This window comes from Equus caballus, chromosome 4 (assembly GCF_041296265.1).
Source record: "Equus caballus isolate H_3958 breed thoroughbred chromosome 4, TB-T2T, whole genome shotgun sequence".
Taxonomy (NCBI): Eukaryota; Metazoa; Chordata; class Mammalia; order Perissodactyla; family Equidae; genus Equus; species Equus caballus.
Window position 1 is genome coordinate 106215595 of NC_091687.1, and position 18693 is coordinate 106234287.

The 18693-nt window shown below is 47.3% G+C and overlaps 1 protein-coding gene across 2 annotated transcripts; it reads left to right on the forward strand.

Annotated features, from left to right (window-relative positions):
- The first annotated feature begins 643 nt into the window (after window positions 1–643).
- Window positions 644–17257, forward strand: GIMAP8 (GTPase, IMAP family member 8). 2 transcript variants are annotated; one of them, XM_023639931.2, is made up of 5 exons: window positions 644–1208; window positions 6060–6720; window positions 10551–10596; window positions 12545–13171; window positions 15192–17257. In XM_023639931.2, the coding sequence occupies exons 1-5, from the start codon at window positions 1129–1131 to the stop codon at window positions 15878–15880; spliced, it is 2103 nt and encodes a 700-aa protein (XP_023495699.1). In that variant the 5' UTR covers window positions 644–1128; the 3' UTR covers window positions 15881–17257. The 2 variants fall into 2 exon arrangements, with proteins under 2 accessions (XP_023495699.1, XP_023495700.1); XM_023639932.2 differs by lacking the exon at window positions 644–1208 and adding an exon at window positions 3150–3287.
- Window positions 17258–18693: the final 1436 nt, after the last annotated feature.

Sequence of the window (18693 nt, forward strand, 5' to 3'; positions counted from 1 at the left end):
AAGGACGAACTGTCTGAGTCCCCTGGTGCGAAGCTTCTAAAGTCAGAATCATAGAAACAGAAAGAGGAACGGGGGTTACAGGGCGGGCGCGGGACCGGCGTGGGGCGTCAGTGGGGCGAGACGGACAAGTTCCGGAGCTCCCTGCACAGCAATGCAAGCGTGCTTGGCGCTGCTGAACTGTGGGCTTAAAAATGCCTGGATGGTAAATTTAATGTTATGGGTTTTTTTTTAATGATAATAAAATAAAACAAATTAACGTAAGTCTTTCTCAGTGTTCAACTTCCTTCTGCAGTAGCGACCAGGGACTTTGGATACTAGTCTCTCTCACAATAAAATTCTCTCTCGTTTTCAAATAGCTATTTGAAAGCATTTCAAGTGACTTCTAGCCCGGGGAAAGGATTCTTTGGCCAGGGAGCAGCGTCAGTCTGCGGCCTGAGTTGCTGAGGCGGGGCTAGGGAAGCCCCCGGAGGGGATGTGAGACCCGGTAAAGGATGCCCTAAGGGCGGCTGCAGGAGGACAGGGGCGGGCGGGGGGCAGGCGAAGGTGGACAGTGTCCTCGGGCCCCTGCCTCGGTCTCAGGAAGGCTCTCGGGTACGGGAGGGGCGGAGCTGAGGGCAGCGGGGAGGGGAGGACCCCATCCCGCCTCGCCGGCCGCGCTCAGAGGCGGAAGGCACTCGTTGCGTCCTGGGGAACCGCCAGCAACCTGCCCATCGCGCCCGCGCCCTCCTCACGGGTCCTTCCCAGGGGCGCTCCTGCAGCCCGGCCCGGGGCCCCGGCCCCCCAGCCTCAAGCCGAGCCCCGGCTCCCGTTTCCCCACGTCCTGTCAGTAAGCAGTTGCCCGAGGGGCCGCGCCCTTTAGTGACCCTCCGAGGGGACGGCCCCCGGGAAGGTGCGCGCGTGTCCCTCCTAATCCCGGCTGCGCCCGAGGTTCTCACCCTGTGACGGGGCCTCACTTGTGAACTTCCCGTCCGACTGCGTCTGTGCCTCTCTTGCCATCAAAACTGCTTCTAGAAACCTCTTCCTCCTCAGGAACAGAAAGACCCAGAGCCTGTCAAGCGGGCCCGCCGCTGCCTCCCCTCTCCGCGGCCCCCAGCCCCCTTAGGATTCCGTTTGCTCGCAGCTGCTTCCATGGGGCCAGCAGTGGAGCCGGGGGAGCAGGCTCAGTGTGGGGGTTCTGAGACGGTCACAGGCCAGGGGACAGGACCGAGGTACGTGTGTGTGTGTGGTGTGCAGACATGTGTGGGGCGAGGATGTGAAAGGGGAGGGGAGAGGACCGCCTGGAGGGCCGGATTCCAGGGGCCCTGGGATGGTTCCTCCTGATGCAGCGGGTCTCCCCAGCCTGGGAGAGCAGGCTGGCCGGGAGGGAGCACAGAGGCTCAGACCCCTGGGGAGTGGAGCCTTCTGGCAGCCCTCTCAGCAGGAGGCTGTGCTTCCTTCCGCCAGGGCTGAGATGAAGGCCGGGGGCAGGGGGAGGAAAAAGAAGGCGGGAGGGGAGGGGCCCCCTCTCAGGAACCCCTGGACTTCTGATTGTGCCCCAGAGCAGCCCCTGGTCAGCAGGACCTACTGGGGCTGCCGGCCACAGGGCACAGGGGGCTGGCTGTTTGGACTCTGATTTTCCATATTCACTTTTCTGATATTCCCAACCTTGCACACTTAGGATCCACTAGCTGAGCATTGAAGGTGGTCAGTGTTTGCCAAAAATGATGGTTCTGATTTTCCCTACATTTAGGCCACCGGGGCCCTCAACCCATGAGCTCTTCCCCTTCCTCCTGATGACTGACCTGCTGGGCTGGGACTGAGTCCTCCCCAGGCTGGGCTCTGCAAGCTTCTCCAACCACCTTTTTCTGTGGGTGTGATATGGGGGAATCCCTGCACCGTTGGAACTTTGCCTGGGTGCCCGCAGCCGTGTCCCCCTCGGGAACATCCTGAGAAGGGGGAGCCTGCTTTAGCGTCTCAGCTAGGGTTCTGGAGACAAAGCTCTGTTTTTTCCCCATGGCCCTGCTGGAGTCTCCAGAGTGGCCTGGGAGATGATCACAGGGAAATGCGGCTGTAAAGACGGGGCGAGGGACGGGGGTTCGGTTCTCTTTTGTCTTTAAAGGTATTTTCTATATGCTTGGGAGGAAATGGTACAGGTTGGGCAACTGTATGGGGGGGAACTATGCTGATTCAATATGGCATCACTGGCTGGAAGGAGTTCAGCAAAGACTCATTAATTTAATCACACTGTGCACTAGGGTGGGCAACCATGTAAACAGAGGTGCTTTCTAGGGAAATAAATTCCTTTCTTCAGACCTGCTGGAGGTCTCTGCTTCCTCTAGCTTGTTGTTTACTCAGTAGTGTCTTTTTTTAAGTTAATGTACAAAAACATCCCACTTTGCTGGCTCAGGATACAAAATAAAGTCACTTGTCTTTTACTTTTCAAAAGGACATCACTTTAATCTTCCTCTCCACTTCTGAAAACTGTTTTTCTTCCTTTCCTCACATCCCTCTCTTTCAGGATCATTCATTCGACACCATTTCTTGAGCATATACTGTATGCCAGGGACAATATTAGGGCCTAGGGACACAGAACAAGACAGGCGTGGTCTCTGCGCTTATGGAGTTTCACACTAAGGGCAGTAGAGAGAAAATAAAAAGACACAACAGACAGCATCAGGCAGAACAGCGTTATGAAGAAAATAAAGGCGAGTAAGGAGATGAGGAGTTGGGGGAGGGTTTCTCTGTAAAGGGATGTGTCCGGGTCCCAGGATGCCCTTCGAAGAGTCCCAACAGCGACTGGACTTAGGCAATGGAGAAGTCCATTTCTCCTTGGCCTGACGTTTCTGGGGCGAGTGTTTGAGGCTGGGGCTGGCCTCTTGGGTTGTGCAGAGATCCAGGCCGTTCTAGAGAGGAGCCCCGGCCTCTGAGTGCGGCCCGGTGAGCTCTCCTCCCCTCAGCCCAGTCGTTTCCTTCCTTTTTTGGGTGGCGAAGCTTCTCGAAGGAGGGGTCTATGCCCTCTCTTTCCCAGCTCCCCTGCTCCTTCCTTGCAGTTAGGCTTCTCCCCTGAGCATTCCACGACACCGTTCTCCTAACAGGGATGAGCTGTCAAATGGCTGCCGAGGAAAGGGGCTTTTCTCAGCTTCACTGTCTTCAGCTGCGTTTCTTTCTTCCTCAAGTCAGTCAGCATCTCCTCAGCCGTAAGCGGGTTTATCAGACGCCATCTCCATGTTGTAGGGAAGGAGGTGACCGCAGCAGAACAAGTCCCTGTTCTCATGGGACTTATCTTTTGGGGAGACAAAGAGAAAGCGGTAAGCAGGTAGATGCATGGTGTGAAAGGTGGTAGCAGTGGGGCCTGGGGAGAAAAACAGGGCAGTGTGCGGCCCGGCTGCTCTTCAATGCAGGGTGACTGAAGAAGGCCTCCTGCACCACGGGGACAAGACAGTAGAGACCTGAAAAAAGTGCCACTGCCTTGCACAAACCTGGGGGAGGAATGTCCTAGCTCAGAGGAACAACCAGCACAAAGGCCCAAGGTTGCAGGTTTGGGGAACAGCAGGGAGGCCGATGTGCCTCTAGCAGACAAGGCAAGGTGGGGAGGGTGGAGATGAGGTCAGAGAGGCAGCCAGGGCCCAGACTGGGGAGGCGGAGGGGCTTGCAGACTGCTCTAAAGGCGTTGCCTGTTCCTGTGAGGGGCTGGGAAGCCATTGGGGGATTTTGGAGGGAAGCGTGACATGATCTGTCTCGTTTTAGCAGGAGCACCCTGGCTCTTGATGGATGATAGACTCTAGGAGGAGGGAGGGAGAAGGGAGACCAGTGATAACATTATTGCAGGAGTCGAGGAAAGAGCTGATGATTGCTTAAATCTGGAAGAATCAGGAAAGGCTTGAGGTGGAGGTGCCACGTAAGCCACGTGGTGAAGAACGGGGAGGAATTTTCCAGGAGGAGGGGGGGCGGAGTGCAGGGTAGGGCATGCTGGGCCTTCTGGGGACTAGAGCTGAGGGGGAAGAGATGGAGGGTCCCTGAGTGTGAAAGGCACCCACAGTTACAGGCTCTGCACTCTTTTCAAGCCCACATGAAATATTTGCAAGAGTTTTATTGGGCCAAAAACTCAACCAAGGACAAATACTTTATACAGATGTCGTTCTCTGGCCATAGTGCAGTAAGATTGGAAGTAAAGAAAAAGAGAGCCGGTCTCCCAATATATTTTTAAATTTAATAATTTCTTCTCTTAATTTATGGATCAAAATAGAAATCAGTTGAAATTCGAACGTATTTAAAACTCATCAATGAAAAGAACGGAGGGAATGACAACACTGTGAAGATGACAGTTCTTCTCGAACTATGCCATCAGTTCAATGCAGTGGCCTTCAGGATTTCAACAGGATTTCCTAAAGAAAATTACACCTGATTTTAAAAGTCCTATAGATGACTAAAAAGCCAAGAATAGTGAGACAATTTTGAACAATAGCAAGGTTATAAGGCCGGCTCAACAGAGAACTAAGACTTATTTTAAAGTTGTACTAATTAAGTCATATTGGTTTTAGTAATTAGGGCCTTCTGGTTCAGGAATAGACTAAGAGTCCAATGGACAAAGAGAACCTGGGGTCACTATCGTGGAAATAGGGTCACCTGGCGTCCGACAAAATCATCAGAGAAAGGATGGACTGTTCAACCAATGGTGTTGGGAAATTTGGCTCTTCCTGCGGATTCTGATTCAGTTGGGAATGCTAATTTGTAACTGATGGCGGCTTGCACCGTGCTTCTCAAACTAGAACATTCATGAGAATCAACTGGAACCTGTTAAATTACAGATTCTGATTCAGCAGGTCCGGGGCGGTGCCTGAGATTTGGCATTTCTACTCTGATCCCAGTTGTTGGCAATATTGCTAGTCCGTGAATCACTCTTGGAGTAGCAACAGCTTACATTGTAAGAATATTAAGTGTTTATTTAACAAAGAGGTGATCTCAAGGACATTCGGGCAGCTCAGTGACGTCATCAGGGATCCTTCTATCTTTCTACTCTGCTGTCCTTTAGCTAGCTTGATGGTGCATGTTGACTTTTTGTTCTCTCATTTGTTACCTCATTGCCCCATGATATCTATCCAGATATCACATTTAAATTCCAAATAAGACAGGGGAAGAGGCAACAACAGGAGCTCTCTACTTGAGTCTGCCCCATCATCAAGAACAACAGCTTTCCCAGCAGGCCCAAGCCAACGTTCCCTCCACTGTCACCAGGTCACATGGACAACCCTGGTTGGAAGGGAAGCTAGGAGAGAGAGTGTATGAGTTTCGTTTTGCTGCTGTAACGAACTGCCACAAACTTAGTCACTAAAACCCCACAAATTTATTATTTTACAGTTTTGGATGTCAGTTGTCCTAAAATCAAGGTTTTGGGCAGAATTGTGATCCTTCTCAGGGCACTATGGGAGAATCATTTCCTTGCTTTTTCCAGCTTCTAGAGGCCACCTGCATGCCCCTTGGCTTGTGGCCCCTTCCTCCATCTTTGAAGCCAGCAGTGTGGCATTTTCAGATCTCTCTCACTCTCTGACCTCTGCTTCTGTCTTCACATCTCCTCTTTCTCACTCTGACTTTCCTGCCTCCCTCTTATAAGGACCTCTTCCAATGTGCTTACATTGGGCCCACCTGGATGACCCAAGATTATCTCTCCATCTCAAGATCCTTAATCACATTGGCAAAGTCCCTTTTAGCGTGAAAGGTAACGTAATCACAGATCCTGGGGATTAGGACACACACATCTTGTGGGGGCATTGTTCTATCACAGAGAATGTCCAGCTTCCCCCAGTGTGTATAGTGGGTGATGTGTGTAGAGAAGGGGGTTGTTGGATTAGCCAATCAATAGCGTTTGACATTTTACCAATATGGGTTTATTTTAGAGACAAGAGCCCAGAGAGATCCTGGGAAACAGGGTTTCCTGTCCCAATCTCGTCTAAGTCTAGGAATTCAGTAGCCCAAATCCTTGGGGAAAAACTTGAGTCAAAAAGAAAATGTGCTTTCTTGCTGTTCCTCTCTCCCCTCTGCGTGTGAGTTGAACATTGATGTGTTGCTTTTTGTCCCAACAGAATAAGCAGTGACCTGTGTCTGGAGAGCAAGTCAGAGGAGGGCTGCTCCATATCGGAACTGAGGCTTCTCCTCCTAGGGAAACGTGCTGCAGGAAAAAGTGCCACAGGAAACACTCTTCTGGGCAAAGCTGTGTTCGAGTCCAAGTTCAGTGTGCAGATGGTGACTGAAATGTGCCGGAAGGAGAAGGGGGCCACAGGAGGGGGGGAGGTTGTGGTCATCGACACTCCTGACCTTTTCTCTTCGGTAGCTGGTACCAATGACAGGCAACGCAACATTGAACACTGCTTGAAGCTCTCTGCTCCCAGTGTCCATGCCCTGCTTCTGGTAATTTCCATTGGCAATTATACGGTGGAGGACAAAGAAACAGTCGAGGGCATCTGGAAGTTGTTTGGAGCTGAAGCCAAGAGGCACATCATGATTGTCTTTACTCGGAAGGATGAATTGGGGGATGACTCCCTGCAAGATTACATTGAGAATGACAGTTCTCTTAGGGAGTTGGTTCGAGACTGTGGACACCGATACTGCGCTTTCAACAACAAGGCAAGTGAGGAGGATCAGGCCACCCAGGTGAGGGAGCTCCTTGGCAAGGTCAAGAATTTGGTGGATGAGAACCGAGGACCACTTTGCGTGAACTTCAGAAATGAAGGCAATGGATTCCAGGTGAGAATTCTTGTTAAGGTCTCCAAAGATCTCTATGTTGCTAGAGCTAGTGGGATGAAAATAGGCACAAATAAGTGAAATGTTGCATGGTGCGATGGAACATAGGCTTTGTGTAAGGAGATATTTATCCCTATCTTGAAAGATGAGGCACTAGATGGTAGGTTACTTTGAGTATTACCCTTTGGACTTTGGACTTTATTGGCAAATTATTGGATGCATTTAAGTCCTTACCTAACTTTACCTTTCATAGTATTGGACACACAAGTTGACTCGTTAGACCCTCTTTTCCCTTGGCTTCAAAAAAACTACCCTCTGATTTGTTTCCCCTCTCTCTTTCTGGCTACTCTAGAGATTGCTGAGTCCTCCTCTAATGACCTCTAAAAGTTGGCATCTCAGGGTCTTGGATAGCCTTTCCTCCATTCTCCACACTCTCTCCTCAGGTGATAGCATATTGGTATCGCTTTGAGCTCCATCTATTGCTAACAGCTTCTAAGTTAGTAATTCTAGTCCAGGTCTGCCCTCTGAGTTCTGACTCCTTTTTCCAATTGCTATCTTGACATCTATCTCCACTGGGCTTTTTTTTATAGGATCTCAAACTTTACATGTCCAAACTTTTGCTTTTCCCTCTTAAATCTATAAGACTTCAGCCTTCCTCTCAACTCAGTTAATGGTTGTGCTGCTCACCATGTTCTTGAAACCTAAACCCAGACGTCAGCTTTGAATCCACTGCCAGGTTGCATCTGATACCCAAGGTGTGACCGCTGCACCTGGAATCCACCTGCCTTTCTCCATCTCCACTACCACCATTTGGTCCGAGCCAGCCTCTTTTCTTGCCTGTACTAGTTTATAGATAATATACCAACTTTCCCCTCATTCGTTCTTGTGCCTTACCCTCCAATCCCTTTAACATACAACAGCCAGAGTGATATTTTGTTTAATTTTTAAATGGGAATGCAAAATGTATTTGTAACTAAGGAAGATACAAAAATGCAAGCTGTTCCCTTCGAGGAGCTTACCCTTCAGATGGAGTGACTTATGGATAAGAAACAAAGCAGTGAGTCAGTGTGGGCAAGCAAATGTTGGTATAGAGAATTCTATAAAGCTAAGTGCCAGAGAATGTGAAGCAGGCCAGAATCCAGCATGGGGGCAGCACTGGTCAGAATGAATCTTCTTACAGCTGCTGAGTATTGAGCCCAAACAGGATGGAAATGAGAGGGAAATGGATATTCATTGAGGGCATACTGAGTTTCAGGCACATACCTGAACTGATTAAGTTTTCACAATAACTCTGTGTCCTAATGTTCTGCAGGTGAGGCCCCCGGGGCTCAAGAGAACTGAAGTCATTTGCTCTCTTACCTCCTAGGCCTGAGCTCTCTCTCCCCTTTATGACCATCTGTCTCCCCTTTGAAGGCTGCCTGTAACAGGGATGTCAGCAGAGAGGAGAAGGGGCACAGAATGAGTTTTTATGGTGTAACCTGAACACGATACCCTCTAATTTAAAATGCTTCTGGGACTGCCTGCTGTTCTTTGGATCAAGTTCAGAGTCCTTGACCTGACCTGGTCCTCACCCCCTACCTTGCTCTCCATGTGCTGGTCTCACTGGCCTTCCCTTTGGTCCTTGAGTTATGCTCATATCGATTCTAGATCCTCAGACCTGCCGTTTGCTCTGCCTGACACTTCCCTTCTCCCATCCACACCCCCCCGACCCCGCCAATCCTAGATCTGCTTTTATGTGTCCATCTGCCTCAGCTTAAACTCACTTCCTCAGGGAGGCCTCCCTGATTGTCCCCTGGAATGAGCCCCCGCAGCTCTCCTCCCGCAAGGTGCTCCTCACATGGTCATCATCATACCAGGTGATTCCTGTGAATAGATCTGTGATGGGCGCCTCCCCACAAACTCCACGAGGACAGAACTTGTATCTGTTTGTTGATCACAGCATCTTAGTTTTGTCTTCTGTGAAACAGAGGTAATAATACTATATATTAAGGATTAAATGAAATACTTTCAAAGCTCTTTGCAAATACTACAAACTTGGTAAGTGTTCAATAATTATTAGCTGTTATTGTTATTATTATAGAAGTATATGAGGGTCAAATAAATTATGGAGATATTAAGGACTTTAACCATCTAAAGACTGAGCAAGATGCCCACTTTTAGGACTCTCACCCAGAAACAAAAACGTTTGTATGTATAAAGATGCACTTACAAGAATATTTATCGCAGCATCTTTTGAAATAGTAAAGCCGGAAATAACCTGAGGTCTACCAGTAAAGCAATGGTTGCGTTAGCTGTCTTTGTTCATGCTATGGAACAAATAGCAGCTACTAAAAACATGGGGCTGATCTGTATAAATTGGCTTGTGCAGATGTACAGGGCATATTATTAAGCAAATTGCAGAACAAAAGCCTAGGAAGTTTCTCTATATGTTCATATGTATTTGTGTAAACATAGGAAAACATAGGAGGGTATATATCTGTTTATATAACTGTTATGTGTCTATATATGTATGATTCTACACATATGATATGTATATCTATTTATCATCTATTTATATAACTGTTACTTTTCTGGTGGATTGGAGATGGAAAAATTATTAATTTTTAGATCATACACATTTGCATTGTAACAAACTTCTGCATTTAAAAAACACGAAAGAATTTGAACCGGGCTATGTAGGGTGAAAGAAGTCTGATAATCCCCGCTGACTGGAGAGGACCCAGGGAGAGAGGCGATCGATGGTATCAGCGGTTCGGGGTAAGGCCAAGTATGAAAGCAGAGGGAAAATTTCCTTGGCCGACATGGAGATTTAACAAAGATAACGCTAAAATACAGTATAGGAAGTTTCTGTGAAAAGCAGATTCATCAAGGTTGCATATCATTGTTTTCACCTTCTCTTTTGGTTCCATGACAATTTAAATTTCAGGAGCGAGTATAAGGCTTCACCAGGCAGGTGGAGGGGATGTCAGTTGTGTGTTTGGCCCCCCCATCCTCTGTTGTCTCCATTTGCCCACCTGGATGGGGAAAGTTCCAAATTTTACTTGATCTCATGTTAGAAGAAGCTTCATCTCTGTACTGGGGGTGCAGTGAGGGAAGAGGACATTGGAGCTACGTGGGGAGCTTGGTCCCCAACCTCCTTCCTTCCCCTTGTTCCTCAAATGCACATCACAGGCACTATGAGGCTAGTTTCTTCTCCCAGGGAGTCCAGAAGCTCTTCCTAAGCCTCTGGATTTTCTTCAGGAATAGCAGAAACTCTGGAAGACTTTGGAAGGAATTGCTGTCACTCTTAGGCAGTGTGGAGAAGCAGTTAGAGAGCTTCAGGAACAGTGCCTTGGTTATATGGCATTTGTGGGCTTCTCTGAGTGAGAACACGACCCATCTTCCTATTCTGGGAAAACTGTTGCAGTGGCAGCAGCAGCAGTAGTGCAGTGGGGTCTCAAGATCTACTGTCATTATGAACAGGTCTGCAAAGGCCAGCAAGAACCTTGACCATGGCTTTGGTTTGACCATGTCCTAATGATCAGATTACTCTGAATTATATACAGTCATGCACCGCATAACGACATCCCAGTCAATGACACACCACATATACGATGGTGATCCTGTAAGATTAGTCCCATAGAGCCCAGGTGTGTAGTTGGCTGTACCATCTAGGTTTGTGTAAATACACTCTATCATGCTCGCACAACAATGAAATTGCCTAATGACACATTTCTCCAAACATATCCATGTCATTAAGTGACGCACGACTGCACTTGTGTCTCCATTTCTTTACTTTGCAAAAAGATGAGATTTTAGATCTGTGTACATCATTTTCCCCCTTTATTTTCTAGGATTGTGGGAATGAAGCTACATCTCAGAAGGAGGACAATCCACATGGTAAGATGATCCTTAAAAAATGTTAAGCTCATATTTGTATTCTTTTGAATGCATGATGTGTCAAAGTGAAGTGGAAAAATTATCTAGATGAGTCAGAACAAAAATGCACCCTGGAGACCTAGCTCAGGTCAGTGCCCACCACCTGTCTCCCAGGGAACTCCTAACACTTATGAGTAGGTGCAGTGCCAGCAAAGGTCCTGGACATGGTGCAGGTGTCCCTGGCCTTCTCTGAAATGTTACGGAACTGGGCTTGCCTCTTACGGCTTCTTTCCTGACTCAGTTTCTTCTTTCTGGCCTTGAATCCGTCACTACCCAATTTTTGACTCCTACTGGGAAAGCAGAAATCACACCTTCATGCATAACACTAACTTGCAGAATTCAGTGATGGAGCTCAGTATCCATGTGATGATTGCCACCAATGACATGCCCTGCACACTGCACAAGTCCATACACATAGCTCTCCCTTGTTCTGCTTAATAGATGCAATGGGCATACCAACTACCTCAACCATCCCATTATTGATGGACTTTCAGGTTATTTCTGGGCCACCTCTGTGCAAGAGCCAAATATTCCGCAGTGAATAAGATAGATGAGATCTCTGTCCTCATAGAATTCCACAAAATAATAATTATAATTATAATTTTAATAATGATAATATTGCAGCTATTATGTGTTTGGAAATATATAAATCATTTAATCCTCATAAGATATAATATATAATCCTCATAACGCTATATATATATTTCCATCATAACGACCCCATAAAGAAGTTGTTATTATCATTATTCTCATTTTATAGATGAGTAAACTTAGCCAGAAATATGTGAACTCAGGCAGCAGTAGGGATTTAAAATTCTGTCAATGTCCTTCAGCCAAGACTCCCAGGAACATACCTCTTGCTGAACAAAATTGGGTTTATTGACTCATGGCAGTGAGGGGATAGCCCATTGTGGGGAACCATGGGGCATCCAGAATGAGGGTGTTGGAAAGGACTTTTTATAGAGCATGGGCTTGTCTGAGGTGAGTTTGGGGGAAGTAGTAACTTTCCCAAGGGGACATAACAAGGACACAGCATCACCAGCATTTCAGGTGCTGTCTTTAGACGCCCTGTTTACTCTCCGTCCCAGACCTGCCGCTCAGATGCTGCGTGGTGGCCCACGGGATGCACAGTGATAGCGCCCTGGAGGACTCAGACTTAGTGAATCTTCCCTGTAGTTCTGACTCTGCCATTTGCTCAGCGCGTGGGTTGGTGTTGAGCTTAGATCACGGGAGAAGTGTTGGGGACGGGGCTGTGTGGAGGGATGGTTTTGCGGTGCAGGGTTTTACAGAAATCCATTGAGTATAATTTACATAGAGTCAAATGCACAAGTCTTAAGTATACAGCTCAATGACATCTTATGTATCTACATGTATATGACCACCGTCTAGATAAAGATATGGAGCATTGCCATCAGATAGCGTGTGGTTTTGTGTCTGGCTTCCTTCACTTAGCATGTTTGGGAGATTCATCCATGTTGCATATCAGTAGTTCACTCCTTTTTTTTTTTTTAAATTGCTGAGTTCTGTTCTATTTTATGAATATGCCACTAAGGGGCATTTTAAACTCAGATTCTCCCTGGTCCTGCCTTAGCCCGTTGACCTCAGGCCCCACTACTTACCTTTGGTAGCAAAATGAGAGGAGCCCTAAGGACCAAGACCAGTGAAGGCCAAGTTTAACACTGTCATTTCCTGGGCAACCTCAAGTCCTTTATGTATCTCTTAATTTGTTCCTGGCATCTCTTGTGGCTTTCACCTTGATGGGTCGCTTCTGACTGGGACTAGAGTTCTCCTGGTTCGGTGCCTTACTGCCATTCTCTATAAAAATTGACAAGGACGAGAAATCATAAAAGCTATCCACATCTGTGTCTACTGCAAGAAGAGACTCTGAGTTTGTCCTTTTCTCCCACAGGGCCAGGGGAGAAGCAGCTGCAGGCTACAGGATGTGAGCCCAACCCTGGAACGCCAGAACTGAAGGTCCTGCTTGTGGGGAAACGTGGGGCTGGAAAAAGTGCTGCTGGAAACAGCCTTCTGGGGAAGCGAGTTTTTGAGACCAAATTCAGTGAACAGTCAGTAACCCAGACGTTTAGGTCTGAGAGCAGAATCTGGAGAGAGAGGAAGATTTCAATCATTGACACTCCAGACATCTCATCTTCAAAGGGTGTTGGATCAGAGCTTTCGAAACTCATCTTTCCAGGCCCCCACGCCTTCCTGCTGGTGACCCCCCTGGGCTCTTTCAGTGAGAAAGATAAAGCAGTGCTGCGCACCACCCAGAGCAATTTTGGAGAAGAGTCCTTTCGGTACATGATCGTGCTCTTCACCAGGAAAGAAGATCTAGGAGATCAGAATCTAGAGCTGTTCTTAAAAAACGGAAATAAAGACCTCAACAACATCATCGAGAAATGTGAAAAGAGATACAGTGCCTTCAACTACAGAGCGACAGGAGAAGAGGAGCAACGCCAGGTGGACGAGCTCCTGGAAATGATGGTGGGCATGGTGCAGCGGAACGGGAACAAGCCCTGCTTCCTCAGAGGAAGAGGTAAATAATGAATAGAAAGCACTTCATATACACTTACAAACACATATAAAATGTACAAGAACTTTTCATTTTCTGAAGGGCATAGAGAAGATAAAAAAGACAGGTCCATTCATTGGCTAACTCTTTTCTCTACCTTGTTCTTTTCTCACATTTTACTAAAGTTATGTCCTTTCTGTGCCCAGTGTCCTGACCTGGTCTTTAATTCTTTCATGACCCGTATCCCGTCTCTCCAACTCGATGGTGAGGGTCTTTAGGGAAGGGGTTGACCTTTTGTAATCTCTTGTTTCCCTCGGTGTATCTGTTGTCCAGGGCTCAGCACTCAGTGCTGGTGATGAGAAAGTTCTGGTCATTGGTTTACTCTTCTCTTTCTCTTAGGCCCAACTCTCTCTCTCGACCTCCTTGTCCACTCTCTTGGTTCTTTATTCTTCTCTCTGTTAGAGAGGGGACGCCATTTTGTCTGGCCAGGACAGGGAGCCTGAATGCTCTGATGGGCAGCCTCCACATGGCAGTAGATGGGTTTTATTAGCCCAGTCACACTACTCTATCTACTGCTAAAGCAGAAGTCCCCGTATGCTCAGTGCTCCATGTTCTATTGACCTGAACTGAGGTCCTTCCTGCCCACCCCTACTCATGCCATTCTGTTCTGCTTCAAATGTCCTCACTTGGGAAGAACATCAGACCAGGAGCGTATCTGTTTACTGAGTCTCTTCAATTCCTCCTGAGAGCCAGGTGCTGGGGAGCCTCCTGAAGAATTATAGCCATGTGGGAAAACTAGGGGAGGCTGTGTGGAGAAAGCCCCATTTGAAATGGACTTTGGAGAATGGGTAGAGTTTGGATGACTGAAAAGAAAGCTGGAAGTCATTCCAGAGAGCACAAGCAATTTGAAGCAAGGAGGTCGGACTAAGCATGCCACTTGTGAGGGAATCAAAGGGAATGGTCTTGATGGAAATGGAGGGTTCACACCTCTAGATAACGTGGGATGGGGAGGTTAGACCAGATTAGAGAGGACTTGAGAAGCACACCCTCTGAGGGTGTGGAAGCAGGGACTGAAATACATGGCAAATATGGGGGTGTCAGAAGATTAATCTATTTTTCATCCTGAAAGCATAGCTATGAAGATTGTGTTCAGCATAAGCAGTTCAATAATTTCCCCTGGAAGGAAGAGCACAGGATGGGCTTTCCTCCCTCTTTGTTTTGAGGCAGATACTAGTAATTTGGTAAGGAATTCATAATTGAATGTGAAGAGACCTGAATGGAAAAGAGAGAGAGGTCATAGTACAAGTGCAAAGCCATAAGGAAACCCCCAGTAATACACCTTGTAAGATCTCTATGCATCTGTAATTCCGTTTATAGGAAAATTTATTCTCCATCATTGTCACCACACAGAACGGTATTAGTGGATATTCATTATGATAACCATGAAGTGCCTTTTGACTCATCAATGAAAGACACAATTAAGGTTAACATGGTTTTAATGAGAAATGGATTTTAGTGTGACTCAGGCAAGGGAACTGGTAATCCATCAAGGGTATATGTTGTTACTTTTTCATGAAAAGTCAATTCTAGGGAATAATTTTTCAAATACATCAAGGAGATTTTGCTACGTTAGCATTAGTTGGCAGTAGGAAGACATAGTCACAGTAGGAACAGAAGACAAAGAGATGAGATGTGTAGACAGGCCCAGCTGAGTAGGTGAAGAGTAATAAAGCCAGTGGCACTCACAAGGTGCCAGGGAGTCAGAGAAGTTAGCAGAAAAAGGGAGCAGAGCAGATTCTGAGATAGGAACAGTGCCCTGTCAGTGCATGAGCACTGGGCAGAGACCATGGTCAAGTCCTGCTTCTGAGTTCACAGACTGCATGACTGGAACAAGCCGTTCCTGTGCTTGGGGATGGAGCTGTCAGGTGAGAGGGCGGCCCTGATGCTCTCGGAGGGTTCTCTGCTGTGATGTATGGTATAACTCTGAATGTCATACCCAGATCAGCCCATGGTTCACAAATCTTTCCCATTTTCCTTTCAACAGAGGCCCTGAGCATTATCCTTGTGGGGAAGAGTGGGAGTGGGAAGAGCGCGACGGGGAACACCGTTCTCGGGAAGGACAAATTCTTGTCTCGGCTTCGAGCGCAGCCTGTCACCAAGACGTGCCAGAGCAGAAGGAGGGCGTGGCAAGGGCAGGAGGTCGTGGTTGTGGACACTCCTGTGTTCTGCCTGATGCCCGCTGCTGAAGGAGGTCCATCCCAGCTAGAGCAGGAGGTCGAACGCTGTTGGTCCTGCTGTGGACAAGGGAGCAAGATTCTGGTCCTGGTGCTCCAGCTGGGACGATTCACTCAGGAGGATGAAAAGGTGGTGGGGGACCTGGAGGCCATCTTTGGAGAGGACGTTATGAAATACACTATTGTGCTGTTCACCCGGAAGGAAGATCTAGTGGACGAGAAACTTGAGGAGTACCTCAAGAACACGGACAACAAAGCTCTTAAGAAGATAATTAAAAAGTGTGAGCAGCGAGTTTGTGCCTTTAATAACAAGGAAACTGGCCAAGCCAGGGAAGACCAGGCAAAAGATCTTTTGCAAAAGGCCAACGAGCTGATAGGGAGAAATGAAGGGCAGGGTTACCCTCATCACTGGGAGACGGTCAGCAAAAAAATGAAAAATGCCCAGGCAAAGCCCAACACCTCAAAATTACTAAAGAATTTAAAAGATATGTTACTATAGGTAGCTGAAATGCCTAGGGTCTCTTTCACTTAGAGACATCTGAGGTCGAGGGTGGGCATGGGTGGACTGGTAGGCTGGGAAGAGGGTCCATGACTTGGAGGGCTGGGGAGGTAGGTGCATCTCACCCGTGAGGCGGCAGCTCTTTGTACGTAAATAAATTGTCAGGCTGCTGCAGGTGGTAGGGGATTATAAAGGAGAAAGAAGAGATAACGTGGGTAAATCTGGAAAAGGCTTCTGAGGCGAGGCTGATGTTAAGGGTCAGAATCAGGTACACGAGTCACCTTACCCGTGTAGGTGGATTGGAGTCAGGACAGACACCGTGACCAAGGCCGAGGCCAGGCTGCGGCAGAACACAGATCATTACTCAAGAACCAGGGGATCCAGGTATGTCACAGCAAGGCACTGTCCAGCCAACTCCTGGGCATGACAAGCTGGAGAAGCTGGACTCCTGTGGGCCTCCCGGTTCCCAGGGCTGCTTGCCAGGCCCGCTAGCCCCTGAGCCTGTCTCCGGTGGGGCAGGACTCATGGTTAGCAGGTTCCTTTCCGCGTGTGGTGGCCACTCTTTAGTGCTCTCCTCCTTCCAAGCCTGAATGGAAAGTGGGACCCAGCCTACCCTCCCTTGTTGTCTCTCAGGAAATGAACACAAGACTGTGAGGTTTCAAAAGATTTTATTGCTAATCATCACAGTGCAATACAATAACACAAAAATCAGAAGCATGTAAAATTGTCAAGATTAGACAATCTTGCAACGTTCTAAAATTCTAACTATAATTCTAGATTTCCTCAAGCAAAGCTTATGGAAAACCTTTTTGCCCTTTTCTCCTTTTTTATCCCTGAGGGTTAGGAATTGGTTAAAACTCAGAGAACTCAAACGATGATGGTTTAAACACATTAGGGGCTTCTTGTGGTTCATGTCAAGAAGTCCAGGAGTAGGCAGTCTGAGGCCAGTGTAACATCAACATTCCAGCTTCATTGCATCTCTCTGCCTCAGCTTCACTGGCGTGCAGCCTCCATACTGAAGGCTGCTTCTTGGTTCCAAGATGGTGGTGTTCTACCCATGGCTGAGCCGATTATACTGAGAGCTGCCTGATGTGGTGGTGTATGAGACGAGAACGATGGAGTCTTCTTCCTGGTTGATGTCTGGTCAGATGTGTTCACTATTAGCCACTTTACACACGCTTTGAGGACAGAGTCTATGTCACCTGCTTTTGTTTTTTGAAAGCAGGTTACCTTCAAGATTAATCCATTTATAAGAAGGTGGACAGTCACCATTAATACTTTTGTCCCCTATATAACCCTTAATATGACAAATTCTGGAAAATATGTGTGTAAATATATTCAGTTGAGTGAAATAATAAAGATGAATTATATTATAAATTCCCGGCCTCCTGATTCCCATTCTTCTGACTTGGGAGAAGAGCATGCCTCCATGGAGAGGCAATGGAGATGTTTAGATCCCTTGACTCTGGTGAGGTTTTGCATCTTTGGTGCCTGAAGACCTTTAGACTGGGTGAAAACCACTTTACTGGGTCGCTGCCAGCTGAAGACACTTCCACTCTGGGCATTTCACCATAGCAAGGACAAATAAATGTAACCGTATTAGAACCAGGAACATGGGAGGAATAATGTCTAGAAGGCATTTTGTGCCTCTTCCTAGAGTTTCCCTTCTGTCTGCAGGCAGGAACAAATCCCAGTGTGCTACCCAAGGTTGAGCAGGCGACACTGGGAGCTGCATGAGGTGGGGGATTGAGGGCTAAGCAATGTGGCATCCTCTCCCAGGTAGGACCTAACATACGTCTTCACTTTCCTTAGGACCACTCTCGAGGCAGGTGACAATACTGCTGTGTGAGTTCCTCTGAGAAGCACTGCCAAGAAAGAGTTAGGAGTGCAAGAGGTTTACTGGGGGTGGGGAACAGAGTAATGCCTGTTAAAGATAAAAGGGAGGAAGCAGAACTGGGCATAGAAAGTCTTCAGACCATGATGCGGATCTGATCCCTGCAAGAGGAAAGGGGGGAAGGTGCTGAGTTAGGTAGGGAGAGCCTCAGATCTGACAAAGCCTGGGCCATCTCGATAGAGACTTCTGGGGTGAAGGCTGACCAATAGGGAAGTCTTGCGTTGGGCAGAAGCTGGTAGCTCTGCGGGGCTCAGCTTTGGCCGGAAATGCCTGGGAAGAACATGGCTTTGGCTCAAAAGCTGAGGCAGATCCTGAAAGTGTTGCAGCTGGGGGCTGTCAGCTAAGTGCACTCCTTGGAGCAGATGGCAAGTTTTCTTTTCTTTTCTCTTTTTTAATGCTTTATTTTAGATCCTCAGAAACTATTCATCTTCATGCTGGGTTTTTAGCCTTTAACCAACATCTCCCATTTCCCCCGGCCCCAGCACCTGACAACTATCATTCTACTCTCTGTTTCTATGAGTTAGACTTTTTTAGCTTCCGCATGTAAGTGAAATTCTATTTGTCTTTGTCTCTCTAACTTATTTCACTTGGCATATTGCCCTCAGGATCCATCCTTGTCATGGCAAATGGCAGGATTTCCTTCTTTTTAATGGCTGAATAATATTCCATTGTATATATTACCATGTTTTCTTTATCCATTCATCTGTTGACAGACACCTAGGTTATTTCCATATTTTGGCTATCGTGAACAATGCTTCAGTGAATATGGGGGTGTAGATATCCTTTGAGATCCTGATTTCATTTCCTCTGGATAGATACTGAGAAGGGGAAGCTGGATCACATGGTAGTTCTATTTTTAATTTCTTGAAGAACTTTCATGCTGTTTTCCATAGTGGCTGCAGCAATTTATATTCCTACC